General features: G+C 43.7%; 1 protein-coding gene across 3 annotated transcripts in view; it reads right to left on the bottom strand.

Annotated features, from left to right (window-relative positions):
- Positions 1 to 19,706, bottom strand: part of LOC121552325 (uridine-cytidine kinase-like 1) — a 38,367-nt gene extending 18,661 nt beyond the window's left edge. For 2 of the 3 annotated variants that reach the window (XM_041865144.1, XM_041865143.1), the window contains exons 1-6: positions 19,561 to 19,706; positions 19,020 to 19,046; positions 13,976 to 14,181; positions 9,535 to 9,641; positions 8,819 to 8,989; positions 1,121 to 1,192 (exon numbers count right to left, since the gene is read on the bottom strand). In XM_041865144.1, the coding sequence (XP_041721078.1) occupies positions 1,121 to 1,192; positions 8,819 to 8,989; positions 9,535 to 9,641; positions 13,976 to 14,181; positions 19,020 to 19,046; positions 19,561 to 19,664 (687 nt within the window). In that variant the 5' untranslated portion in view covers positions 19,665 to 19,706. The remainder of the gene's footprint in view (positions 1 to 1,120; positions 1,193 to 8,818; positions 8,990 to 9,534; positions 9,642 to 13,975; positions 14,182 to 19,019; positions 19,047 to 19,560) is intronic. The other variant, XM_041865145.1, reaches the window with a different exon arrangement.
- Positions 19,707 to 26,062: the final 6,356 nt, after the last annotated feature.

The following is a 26,062-nucleotide window of genomic DNA, read 5'->3' as shown; positions in this document are numbered from 1 at the left end:
GGATCTGGAGAAGGTCTGTATGGAGGAGTGGGCCAAAATCCCGGCTGCAGTGTGTGCAAACCTGGTCAAGACCTACAGGAAACATATGATCTCTGTAATTGCAAACAAAGGTTTTTGTACCAAATATTAAGTTATGCTTTTCTGATGTATCAAATACTTATGTCATGCAATAAAATGCAAATTAATTACTTAAAAATCATACAATGTGATTTTCCGTCTCTCACAGTTGAAGTGTACCTATGATAAAAATTACAGACCTCTACATGCTTTTTAAGTAGGAAAACCTGCAAAATCGGCAGTGTATCAAATACTTGTTCTCCCCACTGTATATGTGTATAGCTACCCCAATTACCTCGAACCCCCCTGCACATTGACGCGGTACTGGTACTCCCTGTGTATAGCGGTACTGGTACTCCCTGTGTATAGCGGTACTGGTACTCCCTGTGTATAGCGGTACTGGTACTCCCTGTGTATAGCGGTACTGGTACTCCCTGTATATAGCCATGTTATTGTTACTTGTTATTGTTATTCACTGTGTATTTGTTCCTTGTGTCACTATTTAATATTTTTTGTATCTTTAACTGCATTGTTGGTAAAGGGCTCGTAAGTAAGCATTTCACTGTTAGTCTACACCTGTTGTTTACGAAGCATGTGACAAATAAAATTTGATTTGGTTAATCAGCCTGGCTGGCGTCTCTGCAGAGTGGCAGAGTGATTAATCAGGTCTGCCGGGCGGGGTGAGAGAGGGAGAGCAGGGAGAAGGGGGTGACTGGAGACCAGGGAGGAGCAAGGAATTAAAGTAGAAAAGAAAAGGGAACATCTCATCTTATTACACTCACCTTAAAAGGGATAGTGCAAGATTGTCAATTAAGACGATTTTCTACTTACCCAGAGTCAGATGAACTCATGGATACCATTTTTATGTCCCTGCGTGCAGTTTGAAGGAAGTTAAAGTAGTTTAGTGAGCCATCGCTAACTAGCGTTAGCGCAATGACTAGAAGTCTAGCTACAAGAACAGCTAGCATAAGTAGAAAAATGACTTAATTGCCAAAAGCTGAAAAATGACTTAATTGCCAAAATCTCAGACTATCCCTTTAAATAAAGTTAGAAACAACCTTACCTTCAAAAGTTCCTTGTTGGCAAATGCCAGAATCCCCTCAAATATGACAACGTTGGCACCATACACAGTTTTCTGCAAAAAAAGAGCACACACCATAAAGAGATTATTACCACACAAAGCATATGGTGTACACTGACTGTACATAATTAGGCAGACAGACATCATATGGCAGAACAGGGACTGTGCCAGCTTTTCCAGGCATTATGAACAATGTGCCCACCAGGTGTGCCAGGTAAGAGCGTGGGTGTGTGCCTAGCAGAGGGAGACAGGTGGGTTAGCGAGGTGCAAGGGACACAGCGCTTTGGCAGCACCCCTCTGCAGTCCTGTCACCATGTTTACAGCTAAACCCAATGGTTATGAGATGCTCCAAATCCCCCCCTCTTCCCTCTACTCCCCCTGTTCCTCTGGCCTATCCCCTCTCCTCCCCCTCCTCCCTGGCTCTCTACCCCGGGTTCCTCCAGCCTATCCCCCTCTGATTTACGGCCCTAATCGAAGCAGTTTGTTTGCTGTAATTACCTTCCACTGCAGCTCTGATAATGGGTAATGTGATTTTTTTACCAAAGGAAGTAATGTCAGAGGTGGCTGAGCAGAACAGTGCAGGCCAGCTTGTCACGATCTCAGTGACTCACAGGGTCCTGATATGATCGTATGTGTCAGACTCTGAGTGAAGACATGTAACACTCAGGTGGTCTGGTAGTATTGCCTAGTCAGGGAGCTACAGAGTGTCACAACCCCATTACAGGAGTCAGACGAGCTCGGAGCTGCAGTGAATGACCAGGCTACCTTTGTATTGATCAGAGAGAGGGGAGTGGATCTCACACAGAGAGAAAAAGTGTTAATGGTTTCATTAATTTACCACATTACTACCCCCTGGTGATTTAAAAAGGCTTTAAAATAGAGGCAGCAGCTCAGAGGGAGGGAGCAAAGTGACCTCTAAGTTTACTAGTAGTAGACAAAATAGTTAATCTTCATTGATAATGAGTGTTGTAAAGTCCGTCACGAATGCTGGCTATATTCACAGCTAGACTAGTGCTTCCCTAGGGTTCTATGGCTTAATTACATTAACACTCCCATCATAAAATACGTTTTGAGTTACAAGTAATGTCATTGTTTCCCTGGATAGCTGTGCTTCTTTCAGCCATGAAATTGCATTGCGTCTTGAGGATATGAAAGCAACCATTAAACTAGGGCTGACCCTATTTAGTCGACTGATTGTTTGGTCAATAGGTTGTTGGTCGACCAATATTTTTTTTAGTCAAGCAGTCTAAAATAAATAAATACACACACACACACACACACATATATATATATATATATATATATATACAGTGAGGGAAAAAAGTATTTGATCCCCTGCTGATTTTGTACGTTTGCCCACTGACAAATAAATGATCAGTCTATAATGTTAATGGTAGGTTTATTTGAACAGTGAGAGACAGAATAACAACAAACAAATCCAGAAAAGCGCATGTCAAAAATGTTATAAATTGATTTGCATTTTAATAAGAGAAATAAGTATTTGACCCCTCTGCAAAACATGACTTAGTACTTGGTGGCAAAACCCTTGTTGGCAATCACAGAGGTCAGACGTTTCTTGTAGTTAGCCACCAGGTTTGCACACATCTCAGGAGGGATTTTGTCCCACTCCTCTTTGCAGATCTTCTCCAAGTCATTAAGGTTTCGAGGCTGACGTTTGGCAACTCAAACCTTCAGCTCCCTCCACAGATTTTCTATGGGATTAAGGTCTGGAGACTGGCTAGGCCACTCCAGGACCTTAAATGTGCTTCTTCTTGAGCCACTCCTTTGTTGCCTTGGCCGTGTGTTTTGGGTCATTGTCATGCTGGAATACCCATCCACGACCCATTTTCAATGCCCTGGCTGAGGGAAGGAGGTTCTCACCCAAGATTTGACGGTACATGGCCCCGTCCATCGTCCCTTTGATGCGGTGAAGTTGTCCTGTCCCCTTAGCAGAAAAACACCCCCAAAGCATAATGTTTCCATCTCCATGTTTGACGGTGGGGATGGTGTTATTGGGGTCATAGGCAGCATTCCTCCTCCTCCAAACACGGCGAGTTGAGTTGATGCCAAAGAGCTCGATTTTGGTCACATCTGACCACAACACTTTTACCCAGTTCACCTCTGAATCATACAGATGTTCATTGGTAAACTTCAGACGGGCATGTATATGTGCTTTCTTGAGCAGGGGGACCTTGCAGGCGCTGCAGGATTTCAGTTCTTCACGGCGTAGTGTGTTACCAATTGTTTTCTTGGTGACTATGGTCCCAGCTGCCTTGAGATCATTGACAAGATCCTCCCGTGTAGTTCTGGGCTGATTCCTCACCGTTCTCATGATCATTGCAACTCCACAAGGTGAGATCTTGCATGGAGCCCCAGGCCGAGGGAGATTGACAGTTCTTTTGTGTTCCTTCCATTTGCGAATAATCGCACCAACTGTTGTCACCTTCTCACCAAGCTGCTTGGCGATGGTCTCGTAGCCCATTCCAGCCTTGTGTAGGTCTACAATCTTGTCCCTGACATCCTTGGAGAGCTCTTTGGTCTTGGCCATGGTGGAGAGTTTGGAATCTGATTGATTGATTGCTTCTGTGGACAGGTGTCTTTTATACAGGTAACAAACTGAGATTAGGAGCACTCCCTTTAAGAGTGTGCTCCTAATCTCAGCTCGTTACCTGTATAAAAGACACCTGGGAGCCAGAAATCTTTCTGATTGAGAGGGGGTCAAATACTTATTTCCCTCATTAAAATGCAAATCAATTTATAACATTTTTGACATGCGTTTTTCTGGATTTCTTTGTTGTTATTCTGTCTCTCACTGTTCAAATAAACCTACCATTAAAATTATAGACTGATCATTTATTTGTCAGTGGGCAAACGTACAAAATCAGCAGGGGATCAAATACTTTTTTCCCTCACTGTATATATTACCGTTCAAAAGCTTGGGGTCACTTATACATTTCCTTTTTTTCGAAAGAAAAGCACTTTTTTGGTCCATTAAAATAACATCAAATTGATCAGAAATACAATGTAGACATTGTTAATGTTGTAAATGGCTATTGTAGCTGGAAACTGCTGATTTTTAATGGAATAGATACATAGGCGTACAGAGACCCATTATCAGCAACCATCAGTCCTGTGTTCCAATGGCACGTTGTGTTTGCTAATCCAAGTTTATCATTTTAAAAGGCTAATTGATCATTAGAAAACCATTTTGCAATTATGTTAGCACAACTGAAAACTGTTGTGCTGATTAAAGAAGCAATAAAACTGGCCTTCTTGAGACTAGTTGAGTATCTGGAGCATCAGCAATTGTGGGTTCGATTACAGGCTCAAAATGACCAGAAACTTTCTTCTGAAACTCGTCAGTCTATTCTTGTTCTGAGAAATGAAGGCTATTCCATGCGAGAAATTGCCAAGAAACTGAAGATCTCGTACAACGCTGTGTACTACTCCCGTCACAGAACAGCGCAAACTGGCTCTAACCAGAATAGAAAGAGGAGTGGGAGGCCCCAGAGCACAACTGAGCAAGAGGACAAATACATTAGTGTCTAGTTTGAGAAACAGACGCCTCACAGGTCCTCAACTGGCAGTTTCATTAAATAGTACTTGCAAAACACCAGTCTCAACGTCAACAGCGAAGAGGCGACTCCGGGATGCTGACCTAGGCAGAGTTGCAAAGAAAAAGTCCAGTGGCTGTGTTCTTTTGCCCATCTTAATCTTTTATTTTTATTGGCCAGTCTGAGATATGGCTTTTTCTTTGCAGTTCTATCTAGAAGGTCAGCATCCCGGAGTCGCCTCTTCACTGTTGACGTTGAGACTGGTGTTTTGCGGGTACTATTTAATGAAGCTGCCAGTTGAGGACCTGTAAGGCGTCTGTTTCTCAAACTACAGTCGTGGACAAAAGTTTTGAGAATGACAAGTATTGGTCTTCACAAAGTTCGCTGCTTCAGTGTTATGAGATATTTTTGTCAGATGTTACAATGGTATACTAAAGTATAATTACAAGCATTCCATAAGTGTCAAAGGCTTTTATTGACAATTACATTAAGTTTATGCAAAGAGTCAATATTTGCAGTGTTGACCCTTCTTTTTCAAGACCTCTGCAATCCGCCCTGGCATGCTGTCAATTCACTTCTGGGCCACATCCTGACTGATGGCAGCCCATTCTTGCATAATCAATGCTTGGAGTTTGTCCGAATTTGTGGGGTTTTGTTTGTCCACATGCCTCTTGAGGATCGACCACAAGTTCTCAATGGGATTAGGGTCTGGGGAGTTTCCTGGCCATGGACCCAAAATGTTGATGTTTTGTTCCCTGAGCAACTTAGTTATCACTTTTGCCTTATGGCAAGGTGCTCAATCATGCTGGAAAAGGCATTGGTCGTCACCAAACTGTTCTTGGATGGTTGGGAGAAGTTGCTCTCGGAGGATGTGTTGGTACCATTCTTTATTCATGGCTGTGTTCTTAGGCTAAATTGTGAGTGACCCCACTCCCTTGGCTGAGAAGCAACCCCACACATGAATGGTCTCAGGATGCTTTACTGTTGGCATGACACAGGACTGATGGTAGCGCTCACCTTGTCTTCTCCGGACAAGGTGTTTTCCGGATGCCCCAAACAATCGGAAAGGGGATTCATCAGAGAAAATGACTTTACCCCAGTCCTCAGCAGTCCAATCCCTGTACCTTTTGTAGAATATCAGTCTGTCCCTGATGTTTTTCCTGGAGAGAAGTGGCTCCTTTGCTGCCCTTCTTGACACCAGGCCATCCTCCAAAAGTCTTCGCCTCACTGTGCGTGCAGATGCACTCACACCTGCCTGCTGCCATTCCTGAGCAAGCTCTGCACTGGTGGTGCCCCGATCCCGCAGCTGAATCAACTTTAGGAGACGGCCCTGGCGCTTGCTGTACTTTCTTGGGCGCCCTGACGCCTTCTTCACAACAATTGAACCTCTCTCCTTGAAGTTCTTGATGATCCGATAAATGGTTGATTTAGGTGTAATCTTACTAGCAGCAATAGCCTTGCCTGTGAAGCCCTTTTTGTGCAAAACAATGATGACGGCACGTGTTTCCTTGCAGGTAACCATGGTTAACAGAGGAAGAACAATGATTTCAAGCACCACCCTCCTTTTAAAGCTTCCAGTCTGTTATTCTAACTCAATCAGCATGACAGAGTGATCTCCAGCCTTGTCCTCTGCAACACTCTCACCTGTGTTAACGAGAGAATCACTGACATGATGGCAGCTGGTCCTTTTGTGGCAGGGCTGAAATGCAGTGGAAATGTTTTTTGGGGATTAAGTTCATTTTCATGGCAAAGAGGGACTTTGCAATTCATCTGATCACTCTTCATGACATTCTGGAGTATATGCAAATTGCCATCATCAAAACTGAGGCAGCAGACTTTGAAAATTAGTATTTGTGTCATTCTCAAAACTTTTGACCACGACTGTAGACACTAATGTATTTGTCCTCTTGCTCAGTTGTGCACCGGGGCCTCACACTCCTCTTTCTATTCTGGTTAGAGCCAGTTTGCGCTGTTCTGTGAAGGGATTAGTACACAGCATTGTATGAGATCTTCAGTTTCTTGGCAATTTCACACATGGAATAGCCTTCATTTCTCAGAACAAGAGCAGACTGACAAGTTTCAGAAGAAAGTTATTTGTTTCTGGCCATTTTGATCCTGTAATAGAACCCACAATTGCTGATGCTCCAGATACTCAACTAGTCTCAAGTTTTATTGCTTCTTTAATCAGCACAACAGTTTTCAGCTGCGCTAACATAATTGCAAAAGGGTTTTCTAATGATCAATTAGCCTTTTAAAATTATAAACTTGGATTAGCAAACACAACGTGCCATTGGAACACAGGACTGATGGTTGCTGATAATGGGCTTCTGTACGCCTACGTAGATATTCCATTAAAAATCTGCAGTTTCCAGCTACAATAGCCATTTACAACATTAACAATGTCTACACTGTATTTCTGATCAATTTGATGTTCTTTTAAATGGACAAAAACAAGGACATTTCTAAGTGACCCCAAACTTTTGAACGGTTGTGTGTGTGTGTGTGTGTAATATATATATATATATATATATATATATATATATATAATAATTTTAAAAAATGTTTATGGCACGAGACACCTGTCCGATTCATGCTTGTCTCAGTGGACTAACCCATTGCGGAGGCCGTGCGGATGGCACACCAGTAGTACATTTACAGTTATCTCCCATGTTGGTTTGGTTATAGTAATTTATATTAATGCATTCAATATACTATTATTACAGTCTTATCGTTCTCATTGTCGGAGTGGACACGTTGTTTGTGTACCGCACAACCTAGGAACAAGTTTTGGTTTATTTCATTCCATTTAGGAGTTGTCAATTTATTCATTGTCGTTCGTTTGTAGTGCTCCTGTCAATGTTGAGTAAGGTCGTGCACCTGATTATACATAGAAGTAGGCCTAGGCTACCTGGCCTGCACGCAAATGTAGGCCTATAAATGTGCCCATTTGGGGATTTGATAGTACTTCTGATTGTCTTAACTGACCACCACTGTGGAACTTCTCAAAGTAATTTTTTCTTCACCTCAAACAGCAAGTAAACAAAGTCTGTTTTTACATCCATTGAGAATGACAATAGTTCCTCAATGTAGCCTATTTGAAAAATCTTTCCAGCTCTCTTTCGATAACCTCTCAGCGTGAAAGGGGGAGAACAATGTCATGCTCTGATCTGGTGGAAACGTCATAAAATAGGCGTACCTGATTACTTCTTATCCCTTGTGCAAATAGTCTACAGCTATGTCTGTCCGGTGCTCACTGGAGCGGGAAACTGAGGGCCCAGAATATTGTGTACAATGTTGCAAGTTTGCTAGTGCAAGTTTCAGGCCGGACCCAAGTTAATAGTTGATCAAATGTTTCAAGTTCTTTGCAGACAGGCCATGCGTAGCCAATGTGATTTATAGGATATTTATTTTTATCAGGATATTTTCTACCTGCAGGCTGTAATGTTTTTATTTGTTGGCTTTATGTAGGCTATTTTTACATAGTTGGCAATGGCAACAGAAGTTCCTTTTAGAATTTTGATTAACCACATGATTTTGAGATACGAAGACTATTATAAATGAAATGAAACTGTTCCATGAAAATGTGCATATAAAAATCATAACTGGCACGCAGATCGGTAGAAATGGTAAAATAAATTGGCAGTCCAAATGGAAAAGGTTGCCGACCCCTGGTGTAGCCTATTAGGAGCGTAACAGCAGAATATGCGAAGGCCTGCAGCAGCGGGAGGAAGAGGGTTGGGAACTGGTTTTTTCTTCTTCTGGCTAGGCTATCTTGATCTCTGGCTCTCTTGAATCATTTGTGTGTCTTAATTATTTAAAGCATCAGACAAGCTCAGTAGCCTAAATATAGTTGGTTAGGGTGTCTATATAAGAAAAAATACACATTTAAAATTTCGGCCAATCGATTGGTCGAAAGAACAGACGACTCTAGGTCGACCAAGATTATTTTTTTTGTCGGGGACAGCCCTATATTAAACTTTGAATGGAATTCTTACAACGACATGCTCTTTGTTGATAGTCGATATATAGAGATGTTTTAAATTCACACAAGCAGTTAATTTTTTCATTTAATATTGCTGAGACACAAAAGATTATCATTGGAAATGTTTTCCTGAACCTTCCTTACCCATTCCTTGCGGCGGCAGTGAGAAGTGAAGTCGTAGACGGGTACTTTGATGCTCTTGCCCTTCTTCAGCTTCCTCAGAACAGTCACCAGCAGCTCAAAGTCAAAGGCCTCTGGGTGGTCAAAGTTATACTCGTTCTTAGCTGCCAGCTCCTGCTCATCTTTGGTCAAAACCTGGGGGGAGAAAACAAAGTCAAGACTCAGGAATTCAATTACATCTCAAACTAACCTGGGCCTTTCCCCTGAACCCTAGGAAGGTACTTTAGATACTAGAAGTTTAGATAGCTGGCTAGACTAACTTACCAATCTAAAAAATGTTAGCTGACATGGGCTAATTGAGTGACTGTCAGTGGCTGACATAAGAGAAAATCTGCTGATGCACAAACACATTTCAAAATTGCACCTTGTGTATTCTACTATTCTAACTCTCAAAAGTAAGTTGAGACCCCGACTGAGTTCCCCCACAAAAGCGGGCCGGACGGTAGTTGCCCATCTCTGCTGTAGAGGGTATTGATTGTTCTGTGCTGCCCCTATACTAAACCACAGGGGGCTAGTTTTGGCTAGTTTACCTTCAAGAGCCTTCCTTATAAATAAAGCCAGGATCTTACCAAGGATAAACTCCTGGGGCTAAGCATATCTTATTATAGTTTACCTTGGTGTCCTCCTTATAGCATTTACGTGATACTCTTTTAGTAGAAACTCTAGAAAACTAAGTTTACCTTATAGAAAGAGTCCATGGAGAGGAGGACCACCCAGGGAACATCCAGAGCCTCAATTATCTTATTGGCCACCGTAGTTTTCCCAGAGGCACTTCCTCCACACAGCCCTGCAGGAAGAAACAGGGGTAAGGCGGGGCTCCTGACAAACGTACACTAGGAATCCAAAACAACTGTGGGAGTGAATCCAACAATACATGCTGTGGTTGTGAAAAACAGGATGCAGTGCTCATAGTGTCTGCTGCTGCACAGGGAGTGGAACCCCTATTAAGTGGTGAATACATAAACCAGAGAGGTGCAATGGTTCAGATAATATGGTGAAGTTCAAAACTGATGAGTTAGGCTACAAACTTGCACAGAAAGAATATTCAAGATAACAAAACGTAACTGAAAAGTGCCTGGATAAGCTGTTTTTCAAAATAATTGATTTTACTTAGAATTTAGCTATGTTGTCACAACAATGAAAACCAGCCATCAGACTGACTGACACAGACCATGAAGCAACCCATCCCCTAAATGACATTAAATCTGTCTGGAATTGTTAACCAGAGAAAATGTCAAACTCCTTTTATGTGCTCTCTTTCTCTCTCACTTGGCCTCTCCTCATTCTCTCCTCTTTGACCTCTGAGGCAGGTTGATTATTCCACTCCAGTGGACTTCCTACTATTTCCTCCAGTAGCAGAGTGCTGGCCAGAGCAGACCAGCAGGATGGCCTTTTTACGGGAATCATCGACCAGGGCACATCTTCAGAAGAATGGCGCTGGAATGTATAGCGGCCGTTTTACAGGCTCCAGACCAATTCTGCTATTTTGTGTTTGTTTTTTTTGGCACTCATCTTAACTTTGCTTTTTACATGTTTCCACCATCGTTTCCTATGACCGAAAAGAGCTTCTGGACATCAGAACGGAGATCACTAACCTTGAATTGGATGAAGATTTCTACTTCAATGAGTCGGCTGCAAAGGACACACTGCTCACCCCTGACCGATATAGAGGCCGAAGAACTGTACTACCCTATGTTTCTCAGAAACTTGGCTGAACAAGGACATGGATAATATTCTAGCTGTCTTTTTCTAGGACAGAACGGCAGCGTTGGGTAATCTCAAGGGGGGTGGTGTGTATCTCTTCATTAACAACAGCTGGTGCGCAATCTCTAATATTAAGGAAGTCTCTAGGTTCTGCTCACCTGAGTTAGAATACCTCATGATAAGCTGCAGACCATACTATTTACCAAGAGATTTCATCTATATTTTTCAAAGCAGTCTATTTACCACCACAAACCGATGCTGGCACTATGACCGCACTCAACGAGCTGTATAGGGCCATAAGCGAACGTGAAAATGCTCATCCTGTGGCAGCGCTCCTAGTGGTCAGGGATCTGAAAAACAGATTTCAGTTTTCCTGCATTATCTAATTTCGACCAGCATGTCACCTGTGCAACTAGAGGCAAAAAAAAATCTAGATCACCTTTACTCCACACACAGAGACGCATATAAAGCTTGCCCTCCATTTGGAAAATCTGACCTAACTCTATCCTGCTGATTCCTGCTTACAAACAAAAACTCAAACAGGAAGTACTTGTGACGCGCTCATTGCGGAAGTGACCGTACATACATATCCCAACCAGAAGCCATGGATTACAGGCAACATCCACACTGAGCTTAAGGCTAGAGCTGCCGCTTTCAAGGAGCGGGACACTAACCCGGACGCTTACAAGAAATCCCGCTACGCCCTCCGACAAACCATCAAAACAGACAAAGCGTCAATGTAGGACTAAGAAATAATCCTACTACACCAGCGCTGACGCTCATCGTATGTGGCAGGGTTTGCAAACTAGGGCTGGGCGATATGGCCTAAACCTCATCTAAATTTTTTCAAACTTATGTTTGAGGAGGCTGAAAATATTTGCCATGGGCCCCCAGATCCTCAAAAAGTTCTACAGCTGCACCATTGAGAGCATCTTGACTGGCTGCATTACCGCTTGGTACGGCAACTGCAAGACACCTGACCGCAAGGCACTACAGAGGGTAGTGCTTACGGCACAGTACATCACTTGAGCCGAGCTCCCTGCCATTTAGGACATCTATACCAGGCCGTGTCAAAGGAAGGCCAGAAAAATTGTAAAAGACTCCAGTCACCCAAGTCATAGACGGTTCTCTATGCTACCTCACAGCAAGTGGTACGAACAGTCTGGAACCAACATGACCCTGAACAGCTTCTACCCCAAGCCATAAGACTGATAAATAGTTAACCAAATAGCTACCCGGACTATCTGCATTGACCCTTTTTGCACACACTTTTTTTGACTCATCACATACGCTGCTGCTACTGTTTACAATCAGTCACTTTATTCCTAGTTATATGTACAGTGGGGAAAAAAAGTATTTAGTCAGCCACCAATTGTGCAAGTTCTCCCACTTAAAAAGATGAGAGAGGCCTGTAATTTTCATCATAGGTACACGTCAACTATGACAGACAAATTGAGGAAAAAAAATCCAGAAAATCCCATTGTAGGATTTTTAATGAATTTATTTGCAAATTATGGTGGAAAATAAGTATTTGGTCACCTACAAACAAGCAAGATTTCTGGCTCTCACAGACCTGTAACTTCCTATTTAAGAGGCTCCTCTGTCCTCCACTCGTTACCTGTATTAATGGCACCTGTTTGAACTTGTTATCAGTATAAAAGACACCTGTCCACAACCTCAAACAGTCACACTCCAAACTTCACAATGGCCAAGACCAAAGAGCTGTCAAAGGACACCAAAAACAAAATTGTAGACCTGCACCAGGCTGGGAAGACTGAATCTGCAATAGGTAAGCAGCTTGGTTTGAAGAAATCAACTGTGGGAGCAATTATTAGGAAATGGAAGACATACAAGACCACTGATAAGCTCCCTCGATCTGGGGCTCCACGCAAGATCTCACCCCGTGGGGTCAAAATGATCACAAGAACGGTGAGCAAAAATCCCAGAACCACACGGGGGACCTAGTGAATGACCTGCAGAGAGCTGGGACCAAAGTAACAAAGCCAACCATCAGTAACACACTACGCTGCCAGGGACTCAAATCCTGCAGTGCGAGACGTGTCCCCCTGCTTAAGCCAGTACATGTCCAGGCCCGTCTGAAGTGCATTTGGATGATCCAGAAGAGGATTGGGAGAATGTCATATGGTCAGATGAAACCAAAATATAACTTTTTGGTAAAAACTCAACTCGTCATGTTTGGAGGACAAAGAATGCTGAGTTGCATCCAAAGAACACCATACCTACTGTGAAGCATGGGGTTGGAAACATCATGCTTTGGGGCTGTTTTTCTGCAAAGGGACCAGGACGACTGATCCGTGTAAAGGAAAGAATGAATGGGGCCATGTATCGTGAGATTTTGAGTGAAACCCTCCTTCCATCAGCAAGGGCATTGAAGATGAAACGTGGCTGGGTCTTTCAGCATGACAATGATCCCAAACACACCGCCCGGGCAACGAAGGAGTGGCTTCGTAAGAAGCATTTCAAGGTCCTGGAGTGGCCTAGCCAGTCTCCAGATCTCAACCCCATAGAAAATCTTTGGAGGGAGTTGAAAGTCTGTGTTGCCCAGCGACAGCCCCAAAACATCACTGCTCTAGAGGAGATCTGCATGGAGGAATGGGCCAAAATACCAGCAACAGTGTGTGAAAACCTTGTGAAGACTTACAGAAAACGTTTGACCTGTGTCATTGCCAACAAAGGGTATATAATAAAGTATTGAGAAACTTTTATTATTGGCCAAATACTTATTTTCCACCATCATATGCCAATAAATTCATTAAAAATCCTACAATGTGACTTTCTGGATTTTTTTTCCTCATTTTGTCTGTCATAGTTGACGTGTACCTATGATGAAAATTACAGGCCTCTCTCATCTTTTTAAGTGGGAGAACTTGCACAATTGGTGGCTGACTAAATACTTTTTTTCCCCACTGTACATATCTACCTCAATTACCTCGTACCCCTGCACATCGACTCGGTACTGGTACCCCGTGTATATAGCCAAGTTATCATTACTCATTGTGTATCTATTATTACGTGTTTTACTTTTAAATGTTTCTCTCTCTGCATTGTTGGGAAGGGCCTTTCACTGTTAGTCCAAACCTGTTGTTTTACGAAGCATGTGACAAATAACATTTTATTTTTATCCAAGTGTAAAATTGTTAAGCTAGCATGGAGGATGCCCTGAGCACTGAGGATGAGAGGCCATTATTGTATGATTTCTGAAAACCTTCACTATTTCAGGATAATTAAATTCTCTAAAAATGTCCACACTGCCAGTTGCACTACCTATCAAACTCTCCAGGACCAGGTTTGGTGACTAACCACTCCTTTTTATGTCATTTATGTTCATCGAGTTAAGTTTAGGGTTTGAGTTTACAGGTAATGAGTCATTACAATGTCAAATGTAAGCTTGCTTACCAATGACGAAAGCCTCCTTGAAGGTGGTCCCAGTGACATTGTACCAGGGGGGCCGTCCTGCAGTGTAGATGGTCCTCTTGTTGGTCCTCAGGAGAGGTGGCTCAGTCTTGCTCTGGCTGGTGGTCCGTTTCCGTGGAGAGAGCGAGGGGGTCAGAGGGCAGCGGGGGAGGTTACGAAGACTGTCCAGAGAATCATCTCTACTGCCACTGGGGTACGAAAACACCACAAGGGACAAAAAGGTTAGGACAGCACACATTCAGCCTCAACATGATAATTTAGCCCTCTTCACTGGATACCCTTTTATTATTGTAGAGATTCTCCATTGAAGAGGATTGTATTACAGCTATGATTTATTAATGAGGCGAATCACTTCAAACATCCACTCACAAAAGCCATCATATCCATATCTACCATCAGAGATGCCATTTGAGCTCACACCTGCCCCATGAAGATCTGGACAATTTGATTACAATGTCTAGGCCCTATGGCCTGTGGAGAGAGAAGAGAGGGGGTCCATACATTTCAGGAGCCCTCATCAGTAGTTCTCCACAGTTACACTAAATGGCCAAATGTATGTGAACACCCCTTCAAATTAGTGGATTCAGCTATGTCAGCCAAACCCATTTCTGACAGGTGTATAAAATCGAGCACACAGCCATGCAATCTCCATACACAAACATTGGCAGTAGAATGGCCCGTACTGAAGAGCTCAGTGACTTTCAACGTGGCACCGTCATAGGATGCCACCTTTCCAAAAAGTCAGTTAGTCAAATTTATTCCCTGCTAGAGCTGCCCCGATCAAGTGTAAGTGCTGTTATTGTGAAGTAGAAACATATAGGAACAACAACGGCTCAGCTGCGAAGTGGTAGGCCACACAAGCTCATAGAATGGGACCGCCGAGTGCTGAAGCGCGAAAAAATAGTTTGTCCTCAGTTGTAACACTCACGTCCGAGTTCCAAAAAGCAACGGCAGCACAAGAACTGTTCGTCAGGAGCTTCATGAAATGGGTTTTCATGGCCGAGCAGCCGGACACAAGCCTAAGATCACCATGCCCAATGTTAAGCGTCGGCTGGAATGGTGTAAAGCTCGCCGCCATTGGACTCTGGAGCAGTGTATGTACAACGCGAACGTCTAGCAACTCAAAGGTTGTGTGTTCGAATCTCATCACGGATAACTTTAGCATTTTTCGTTAATTAGCTACTTTGCAACTATACCGGACAAAAATAAAAAACGCAACATGCAATGATTTTACTGAGTTACAGTTCATATAAAGAAATCATTCAATTGAAATAAATTAATTAGGCCCTAATCTATGGACTTCTACTTGGAGCCTGGCACAGCAAATCAAAAAGTTTTTTTCCCCCACAAAAGGGCTTTATTACAGACTGAAATAGTGCTCAGTTTCATCAGCTGTCCAGGTGGCTGGTCTCAGACGATCCCGCAGTTGAAGAAGCCGGATGTGGAGGTCCTTGGCTGGCGTTTTTACACGTAGTCTGCGGTTGTGAGGCCGGTTGGACGTACTGCCAAGTTCTCTAAAACTAAGTTGAGGCGGCTTATGGTAGAGAAATGAACATTCAATTATCTGGCAACAGCTCTGGTGGACATTCCTGCAGTCAGCATGCCAATTGCAAGCTCCCTCAAAACTTGAGACATCTTTGGTATTGTGTTATGTGACAAAACTGCACATTTTAGAGTGGCCTTTTACTGTGCCCAACACAAGGTGTACTTGTGTAATGATCATGCTGTTTAATCAGCTTCTTGATATGCCACACCTGTCAATTGGATGGATTATGTTGGCAAAGGAGAAATGCTCACTAACAGGAATGTAAACAAATTTGTGCACAAAATTTGAGAGAAATAAGCTTTTTGTGCGTATGGAACATTTCAGGGATCTTTTATTTCAGCTCAAGAAACATGGGACCAACACTTTACATGTTGCGTTTATATTTTTGCTCAGTATACTTACTACTTCTTAACTACTTTGCAACTACTTAGCATGTTAGATAACCCTTCCCCTAACCTTAACCCTTTAACCTAACTCCTAAACCTAACCCTTTAACTACTTATCTAGCATGTTAATTTTACCTCTTGGGGATGTTATTCGAAAACATAATGTTAACTTTCACTGCTATGCGGATGACACACAGCTGTACATTTCAATGAAACATGGTGAAGCCTCAAAATTGCCCTCGCTAGAAGCCTGTGTTTCAGACATAAGGAAGTGGATGGCTGAAAACTTTCTACTTTTAAACTCGGACAAAACAGAGATGCTTGTTCTAGGTCCCAAGAAACAAAGAGATCTTCTGTTAAATCTGACAATTCATCTTGATGGTTGTAAAGTCGTCTCAAATAAAACTGTGAAGGACCTCGGCGTTACTCTTGACCCTGATCTCTCTTTTGACGAACATATCAAGACTGTTTCAAGGACAGCTTTTTTCCATCTACGTAACATTGCAAAAATCAGAAATTTTCTGTCCAAAAATGATGCAGAAAAATTAATCCATGCATTTGTTACTTCTAGGTTAGACTACTGCAATGCTCTACTTTCCGGCTACCGGATAAAGCACTAAATAAACTTCAGTTAGTGCTAAATACGGCTGCTAGAATCCTGACTAGAACCAAGAAATTTGATCATATTACTCCAGTGCTAGCTTCCCTACACTGGCTTCCTGTTAAGGCAAGGGCTGATTTCAAGGTTTTACTGTTAACCTATAAAGCGTTACATGGGCTTGCTCCTACCTATCTTTCCGAGTTGGTCCTGCCGTACATACCAATACGTACGCTACGGTCACAAGACGCAGGCCTCCTAATTGTCCCTAGAATTTCTAAGCAAACAGCGGGAGGCAGGGCTTTCTCCTATAGATCTCCATTTTTATGGAACAGTCTGCCTACCCATGTGAGAGACGCAGACTCGGTCTCAACCTTTAAGTCTTTACTGAAGACTTATCTCTTCAGTAGGTCATATGATTGAGTGTAGTCTGGCCCAGGAGTGTGAAGGTGAACGGAAAGGCTCTGGAGCAACGAACAGCCCTTGCTGTCTCTGCCAGGCCGGTTCCCCTCTCTCCACTGGGGTTCTCTGCCTCTAACCCTGTTACAGGGGCTGAGTCACTGGCTTGCTGGTGCTCTTTCATGCCGTCCCTAGGAGGGGTGCGTCACTTGAGTGGGTTGAGTTACTGACGTGATCTTCCTGTCTGGGTTGGCGCCCCCCTTGGTTTGTGCTGTGGTGGAGACCTCTGTGGGCTATACTCGGCCTTGTCTCAGGATTGTAAGTTGGTGGTTGAGGATATCCCTCTAGTGGTGCGGGGGCTGTGCTTTGGCAGAGTGGGTGGGGTTATATCCTTCCTGTTTGGCCCTGTCCGGGGTTTCTTCGGATGGGGCCACAGTGTCTCCGGACCGCTCCTGTCTCAGCCTCCAGTATTTATGCTGCAGTAGTTTATGTGTCGGGGGGCTGGGGTTAGTTGGTTATACCTGGAGTACTTCTCCTGTCTTATCCAGTGTCCTGTGTGAATTTAAGTATGCTCTCTCTAATTCTCTCGTTCTCTCTTTCTCTCTGAGAACCTGAGCCCTAGGACCATACGTCAGGACTACCGGGCATGCTGACACCTTGCTGTCCCCAGTCCGCCTGGCCTTGCTGCTATTCCAGTTTCAACTGTTCTGCCTGCGGTTACGAAACCCCTACCTGTCCCAGACCTGCTGTTTTCAACTCTTAATGATCGGCTATGAAAAGCCAACTGAGAGACCTGAGCCCTAGGACCATACGTCGGGACTACCGGCCGTGGTGACTCCTTGCTGTCCCCAGTCCGCCTGGCCTTGCTGCTATTCCAGTTTCAACTGTTCTGCCTGCGGTTATGGAACCCCTACCTGTCCCAGACCTGCTGTTTTCAACTCTTAATGATCGGCTATGAAAAGCCAACTGAGATTTATTCCTGATTATTATTTGACCATGCTTGTCACTTATGAACATTTTTGAACATCTTGGCATGGTTCTGTTATAATCTCCACCCGGCACAGCCAGAAGAGGACTGGCCACCCCTCATAGCCTGGTTCCGCTCTAGGTTTCTTCCTAGGTTTTGGCCTTTCTAGGGAGTTTTTCCTAGCCACCGTGCTTCTACACCTGCATTACTAGCTGTTTGGGGTTTTAGGCTGGGTTTCTGTACAGCACTTCGAGATATTAGCTGATGTACGAAGGGCTATATAAAATAAAATTGATTGATTGATTGATTAACTAACCCTAAACTTAACCCCTAAACCTAACCTTAACTCCTAGCCTAGCTAACGTTAGCCACAACAAATTGGAATTTGTGTAATGTACACGAATGCGTTATGAAGAAAGAAAATTGTGTAATACACACAAAATGCATTGTGATGAAAACCGTGTAATACACATTTGCACATCATCTTCTGCACATCTATCACTCCAGTGTTAATACTAAATTGTAATTATTTTGCACTATGGCCTATTTATTGCCTTACCTCCATAACTTACTACATTTGCACACACTGTATATAAATGTTCTATTGTGTTATTGACTGTACGTTTTGTTTTTGTTTATCCCATATGTAACTCTGTTGTTGTTTTTATCACACTTCTTTGCTTCATCTTGGCCAGGTCGCAGTTGTAAATGAGAACTTGTTCTCAACTGGCTTACCTGGTTAAATAAAGGTGAAATAAAAATAAATAAACACATGAAAAAGTGGACTTTTGTGTGCCTGTCACGAATTTCAAATAAGTAATTTGTGTCTATTTCACAATAAGCTGCGATGGTGTGTTGTTTATAAAGGAGCAGTCTAAGTAAAAACCAGTACATCAATTATCAGAAACTGTGTTGACTGAAACACACACAGCCAACACTAGTTTTACTGTCTGTGGGGGTGAGGGAGAAGGATGAAACCTTGACCACCCTCTCCAGGAAATCACACTGCTGCCTGTGGGCATTGGGCAGGTACTTGCATGAGTGAGGCTGTCATCATTTGGCCAAATAGTGTAGAAATTAAATGTGTGACAACAGCTGGGCTGTTTCATGTCTAAAAGTGGTTTCCTTACCTACTCTTCCTCTTCATCTGTCCTGATCTGAAGAAGACATGACAGGACATGTGAAAGCAAATTTGGTCATTCAAGGCCTATCAGGTATACATTCTCACATGACAAGTTCACGTAAGTGTAGTGTAGGAGAGGCGACGAAGAGATGAAGCCAACTATTTAACTTAACACCTGGACGTTCATATTGTTGCTGCTCCGCTACAATGCTAACTAGGCATCTGAATCACTGCACCCATATTCACTGCCACGAGTACGTGATGGTGCATTAGCTAGCTAATGCAGCCATCTGATTAATTTACTACATTCAACATAACTAGGCAACCTACTTATCTGGCTTCCAACATTCAAGCTGAGATATTGAGTATAGGCTTACATAAATGAACTTATTTCAAAGAAACACTAGCTTTGTGTGGTGGCATGACTAATGCTAGCTAGCTGGCTAGCCATGCCACCCCATCTGTCGTTGGCTTAGCCGGTTAATCTTCGGCGTGTCTCTGTACTGCTCTTTGTTAGCCTGAAACATATATCAACTATTTATATATACCTGTCAGATCTAGACACGGACAGGTCTTCTTCTTTCTCCCCCTCTTCTTTTTGTGGCATCTGGACATGGTTTAGGTTAATTGTCATTGCCATGTTTCCTTCCATCTCGTACTGGCTGGCTGTGCGTAAACACCGGAGGGAGCGTGTGACGTCACATTTTGTGTAAACGTCATGTGCGTGCGTGGAGTGCGCTCCATCCCGCAGCCCATAGATTTATGCCGCGTTCAAATACTAGTCGGAACTAGGAAACTCGGAAATGTTAGACTTGCTGATAAAATGAACGCAGCACGTGTATAACTACAACTAGTTAACACGTTGGAGATCTCCGAGTTTCCTAGTTCCGACTAGTACATGAACGCGGCATTATATCACAGACAGAAGGGGTAACCCAGACACGTCACAGGGGCTATCCAACTGAAGCATCCGTTTAGAACGTTTTCTCACCACCAAATATGGGAGTGAGAGGAAGTCCAGTCATGGGTAATGGAAGAGGATCGAACTAGGTCAAACTGGGCCGACGTTCTGATAATTATCTCATTGATGAAACATCTGATCTCAATAAATTTTTCTATTCCCAAAACTAGAATATATTACGAACACAGTGCACTACGTTTTATAGACTTGACGCTTTGTTAATTGCGTTGTTTAGGAGTGCAAGGTCAAATTGAGTTTGTACACACGCGCACTTCACGGAGGGGTCGACCCCTAACAGAAATATGCAAACACATACTACAACGCGTCAACAGGATCTCGGTAGCTCATGCTTGTTCTGCCCACTATGCTTCATTTACTCCCACTGTATCCAACAAATCAAATCAAATCAAATCAAATTTTATTGGTCACATGCGCCGAATACAACAAGTGCAGACATTACAGTGAAATGCTTACTTACAGCCCTTAACCAACAGTGCGTTTATTTTAAACAAAAAAAGTAAGAATAAAACAACAACAAAAAAAAAAAGTGTTGAGAAAAACAAAGAGCAGAAGTAAAATAATGTGACAGTAGGGAGGCTATATATACAGGGGGGTAACGGTGCAGAGTCAATGTGCGGGGGCACCGGCTAGTTGAGGTAGTTGAGGTAATATGTACATGTGGGTAGAGTTAAAGTGACTATGCATAAATACTTAACAGAGTAGCAGCAGCGTAAAAAGGATGGGGTGGGGGCAGTGCAAATAGTCCGGGTAGCCATGATTAGCTGTTCAGGAGTCTTATGGCTTGTGGGTAGAAGCTGTTGAGAAGTCTTTTGGACCTAGACTTGGCACTCCGGTACCGCTTGCCGTGCGGTAGCAGAGAGAACAGTCTATGACTAGGGTGGCTGGAGTCTTTGACAATTTTGAGGGCCTTCCTCTGACACCGCCTGGTATAGAGGTCTTGGATGGCAGGGAGCTTTGCCCCAGTGATGTACTGGGCCGTACGCACTACCCTCTGTAGTGCCTTGCGGTCAGAGGCCAAGCAGTTGCCATACCAGGCGGTGATGCAACCAGTCAGGATGCTCTCGATGGTGCAGCTGTAGAATTTTTTGAGGATCTGAGGACCCATGCCAAATCTTTTTAGTCTCCTGAGGGGGAATAGGCTTTGTCGTGCCCTCTTCACGACTGTCTTGGTGTGCTTGGACCATGATAGTTCCTTAACAAAGATTAACTTGCTTGGGTTAGTTATAAAAAATATTGGGTTAGTTGTACACATATTTGCTTATGTGCTGCGTTTAGACGAGGGATGCAAAAACAGTAATACCAGTCGGCATAGTGGGACAAGAAACCAAGAAAGACTGTGACCGCAAAAGCAAGCCAGCACGAAGGTATGCGTTGCTATGGTGATTTCCGTAAACAAACAGTGCATTCGGTAGAAAACAACACTACAGCAGACGGCAAAAGTTGAAATATTGGAGTCCCGTCTACCGTTGCGGCTGAAGACATTCACCGCCAGACTCAACATAATTTACTGTCATGCTCTCATTGAAAACAATGGCATCCCATTAGCCGTCTACCTCGTACGATGTAAACGCAGCATTAGATAGACCAGGCGTTATTGTATCTGTCCCATTATGGGGTCTATGAGAGCATGGCCAACAGCAAAAAAAAGTATACAGTAACTAACCCAAGATACACCACCGGTGCTGTTTCCAATGGGAGCAAATGAAGCATAGTGGGCAGAACAAGCAAGGAGGTGGGCAGAGGCAAGCACGAGCTAGCGAGATCCTATTGGCTATTACTAGCAAGTATTTGCATATTTCTGGTAGGGAACCACTACTCTGTGGAGTGCGCATGTGCAATAACTCAATTCGCCCTTCCACTCCTTCTAAACAATGCCATTTAAAAAATAAGTCTACAAAACTTAGTCCACTCTGTTCATAACAGATTGTAGTTTTGGGAACAGAAAACTGTATTGAGATCGAATGTTTCATCGATGGGAAAATTAGCAGAATGTTGGCCAAGTTTCACCTAGCTCCAGCTTCTACCACTTCCTGCCATATTTGGCCTTCTTTAGTAACCTGGCTCTTAAAAACCTTTGCACATCTACTAGTGATCCAGGCCACTTGTAGAGCAGCCGTGCATCTTTAGACTTCTATGGATAAAATCACTGAGGAAGCCATGAAGTGCTTTGAAAGGCTGGTCATGGCTCACATCAACAGCATTATCCCAGAAACCCTAGACCCACTCCAATTTGCATACCGCCCCAACAGATCCACAGATGATGCAATCTCTATTGCACTCCACACTGCCCTTTCCCACCTGGACAAGAGGAACACCTACGTGAGAATGCTATTCATTGACTACAGCTCAGCATTCAACACCATAGTGCCCTCTAAGCTCATCACTAAGCTAAGGATCCTGGGACTAAACACCTCCCTCTGCAACTGGATCCTGGACTTCCTGACGGGCCGCCCCCAGGTGGTAAGGGTAGGTAACAACACATCTGCCACACTGATCCTCAACACGGGGGCCCCTCAGGGGTGCGTGCTCAGTCCCCTCCTGTACTCTCTGTTCACCCATGACTGCATGGCCAGGCACGACTCCAACACCATCATTAAGTTTGCCGACGACACAACAGTGGTAGGCCTGATCACCAACAACGATGAGACAGCCTATAGGGAGGAGGTCACAGACCTGGCCGTGTGGTGCCAGGACAACAACCTCTCCCTCAACGTGACCAAGACAAAGGAGATGATTGTGGACTACAGGAAAAAAAAAGAGGACTGAGCACGCCCCCATTCTCATCGACGGGGCTGTAGTGGAACAGGTTGAGAGCTTCAAGTTCCTTGGTGTCCACATCACCAACGAACTATCATGGTCCAAACACACCAAGACAGTCGTGAAGAGGGCACGACAAAGCCTATTCCCCCTCAGGAGACTGAAAAGATTTGGCATGGGTCCTCAGATCCTCAAAAAATTCTACAGCTGCACCATCGAGAGCATCCTGACTGGTTGCATCACCGCCTGGTATGGCAACTGCTTGGCCTCCGACCGCAAGGCACTACAGAGGGTAGTGCGTACGGCCCAGTACATCACTGGGGCCAAGCTTTCTGCCATCCAGGACCTCTATACCAGGCGGTGTCAGAGGAAGGCCCTCAAAATTGTCAAAGACTCCAGCCACCCTAGTCATAGACTGTTCTCTCTGCTACCGCATGGCAAGCGGTACCGGAGTGCCAAGTCTAGGTCCAAAAGACTTCTCAACAGCTTCTACCCCCAAGCCATAAGACTCCTGAACAGCTAATCATGGCTACCCGGACTATTTGCACTGCCCCCCCACCCCATCCTTTTTACGCTGCTGCTACTCTGTTAATTATTTATGCATAGTCACTTTAACCCTACCATCAGTAACACACTACGCCGCCAGGGACTCAAATCCTGCAGTGCCAGACGTGTCGCCCTGCTTAAGCCAGTACATGTCCAGGCCCGTCTGAAGTTTGCTAGAGTGCATTTGGATGATCCAGAAGAGGATTGGAAGAATGTCATATGGTCAGATGAAACCAAAATAGAACTTTTTGGTAAAAACTCAACTCGTCGTGTTTGGAGGACAAAGAATGCTGAGTTGCATCCAAAGAACACCATACCTACTGTGAAGCATGGGGGTGGAAACATCATGCTTTGGGGCTGTTTTTCTGCAAAGGGACCAGGACGACTGATCTGTGTAAAGGAAAGAATGAATGGGGCCATGTATCGTGAGATTTTGAGTGAAAACCTCCTTCCATCAGCAAGGGCATTGAAGATGAAACGTGGCTGGGTCTTTCAGCATGACAATGATCCCAAACACACCGCCCGGGCAACAAAGGAGTGGCTTCGTAAGAAGCATTTCAAGGTCCTGGAGTGGCCTAGCCAGTCTCCAGATCTCAACCCCATAGAAAATCTTTGGAGGGAGTTGAAAGTCTGTGTTGCCCAGTGACAGCCCCAAAACATCACTGCTCTAGAGGAGATCTGCATGGAGGAATGGGCCAAAATACCAGCAACAGTGTGTGAAAACCTTGTGAAGACTTACAGAAAACGTTTGACCTGTGTCATTGCCAACAAAGGGTATATAACAAAGTATTGAGAAACTTTTGTTATTGACCAAATAACCAAAGAGCCACTAGAGATCCTGGTTCGAATCCAGGCTCTGTCGTAGCCGGCCGTGACCGGGAGACCCATGGGGCGGCGCACAATTGACCCAGCGTCGTCCAGGGTAGGGGAGGGAATGGCCGGCAGGGATGTTGGTAGAGCATGGCGTTTGCAACGCCAAGGTTGTGGGTTCGTTTCCCACGGGGGGCCAGTATGAAAAAAATAATGTATGCACTCACTAACTGTAAGTCGCTCTGGATAAGAGCGTCTGCTAAATGACTAAAATGTAAATGTAAATAATTTGCTAATAAATTCATTAAAAATCCTAGAATGTGATTTTCTGGAAAAAAAATTCTCATTTTGTCTGTCACAGTTGACGTGTACCTATGATGAAATTTACAGGCCTCTCTCGTCTTTTTAAGTGGGAGAACTTGCACAATTGGTGGCTGACTAAATACATTTTTCCCCCACTGTAATCTTTGTGTTTTCTCAATGACATTCAATTCAGCATTGAAAAAAGGCGCAAATTTAAGTTTGTTCCACCTGGAATCTGACCACAAAGTTAGAGACCACTATGATGACACACACCAAATGCGTTTAATGGATAATTTGTGTCTTCTTATAATCCCTCTTAAGGGCAAAGTAATCCTAAAGTAACTGAAAGTAATTAGATTATGTTACTGAGTTTGGGTAATCCCAAAAGTTACGTTACTGATTACAATTTTAGACAGGTAACATTTAGAAAGTAACCTACCCAACCCTGACAACAATACAGCACTGCTGCTGTTCAGCGGATTGTTGCTCGCCAACATAACAGTGGCGCTGGCTGCGCAGTCATTTGATGTACCGTACCAGTCAAAAGTTTGGACACACCTACTCATTCCAGGGTTTTTCTTTATTTTTTACTATTTTCTACATAGAAAATAGTAAAAAATAAAGAAAAACCCTGGAATGAGTAGGTGTGTCCAAACTTTTGACTGGTACTGTATATAAATGCGCATATTTGCAACAACCTGAGCCCATTGCAGACTCACAATGATGGGGCTATCTTTCGAAAATACAGGCTCCCACGAGAGGAGATACTTAGACTGCTCGATCTTGTGTCTCCCTCAATCAGCCGACCAACCCGCTGCAACTTTGCACTGAGTGCTGAGGTGCAGCTTCTAACAGCCTTGCGCTTTTACGCAGTAGGGAGTTTCCTCCAGGTCCTTGGGTATGGACACGGCCTCAGCAAGGCATCCATATCCAGGTGTGTTCACGCAGTGACTTTTGTTCTTCTGCTCCAACACTTTGGCCTACCAATGCAGGAAATGCACCCCTAAAAAATCTGTGTGTGTGGGTGGGGTAAAATTGATTTTTTTAATCATTATCAGAATGCCTAAATCTTCCCAAAAATAAGATGGAATACATAGATGCTGGCCCATGTTGACTCCAATGCTTCCCACAGTTGTGTCAAGTTGGGAAACTGTTGAGCGTGAAAAAACAGCAGTGTTGCAGTTCTTGACACACTCAAACTGCTGTGCCTGGCACCTACTACCATACCCCGTTTAAAGGCACTTACATATTTTATCTTGCCCATTCACCCTCTGATTGGCACACATACACAATCCATTTCTCAATTGTCTCAAGGCTTAAAAATTATTCTTTAACCTGTCTCCTCCCCTTCATCTACACTGATTGAAGTGGATTTAACAATTGACGTCAATAAGGGCTCATAGCTTTCACCTGGATTCACCTGGTCAGTCTATGCCATGGAAAGAGAAGGTGTTCCTAATGTTTTGTACACTTAGTGTATTGTGGTGCAGTGTGCTGAAGCACTGTGGAGGAAAGAAGACGACTGGGGTTCAGATCTTGAAATCAATGAACATTACATGATGGAAATGGTTAGTTTGTAGATTATGATGTTCTTTATTTTTATTCATAAAAACTAGTCTGCAAAATGTATATGCCTAGCCTACGTTTCACAT

This window comes from Coregonus clupeaformis, chromosome 36 (genome assembly GCF_020615455.1).
Source record: "Coregonus clupeaformis isolate EN_2021a chromosome 36, ASM2061545v1, whole genome shotgun sequence".
In the NCBI taxonomy this organism is placed as follows: domain Eukaryota; kingdom Metazoa; phylum Chordata; class Actinopteri; order Salmoniformes; family Salmonidae; genus Coregonus; species Coregonus clupeaformis.
This window is presented reverse-complemented; position numbering and strand designations above follow the sequence as displayed.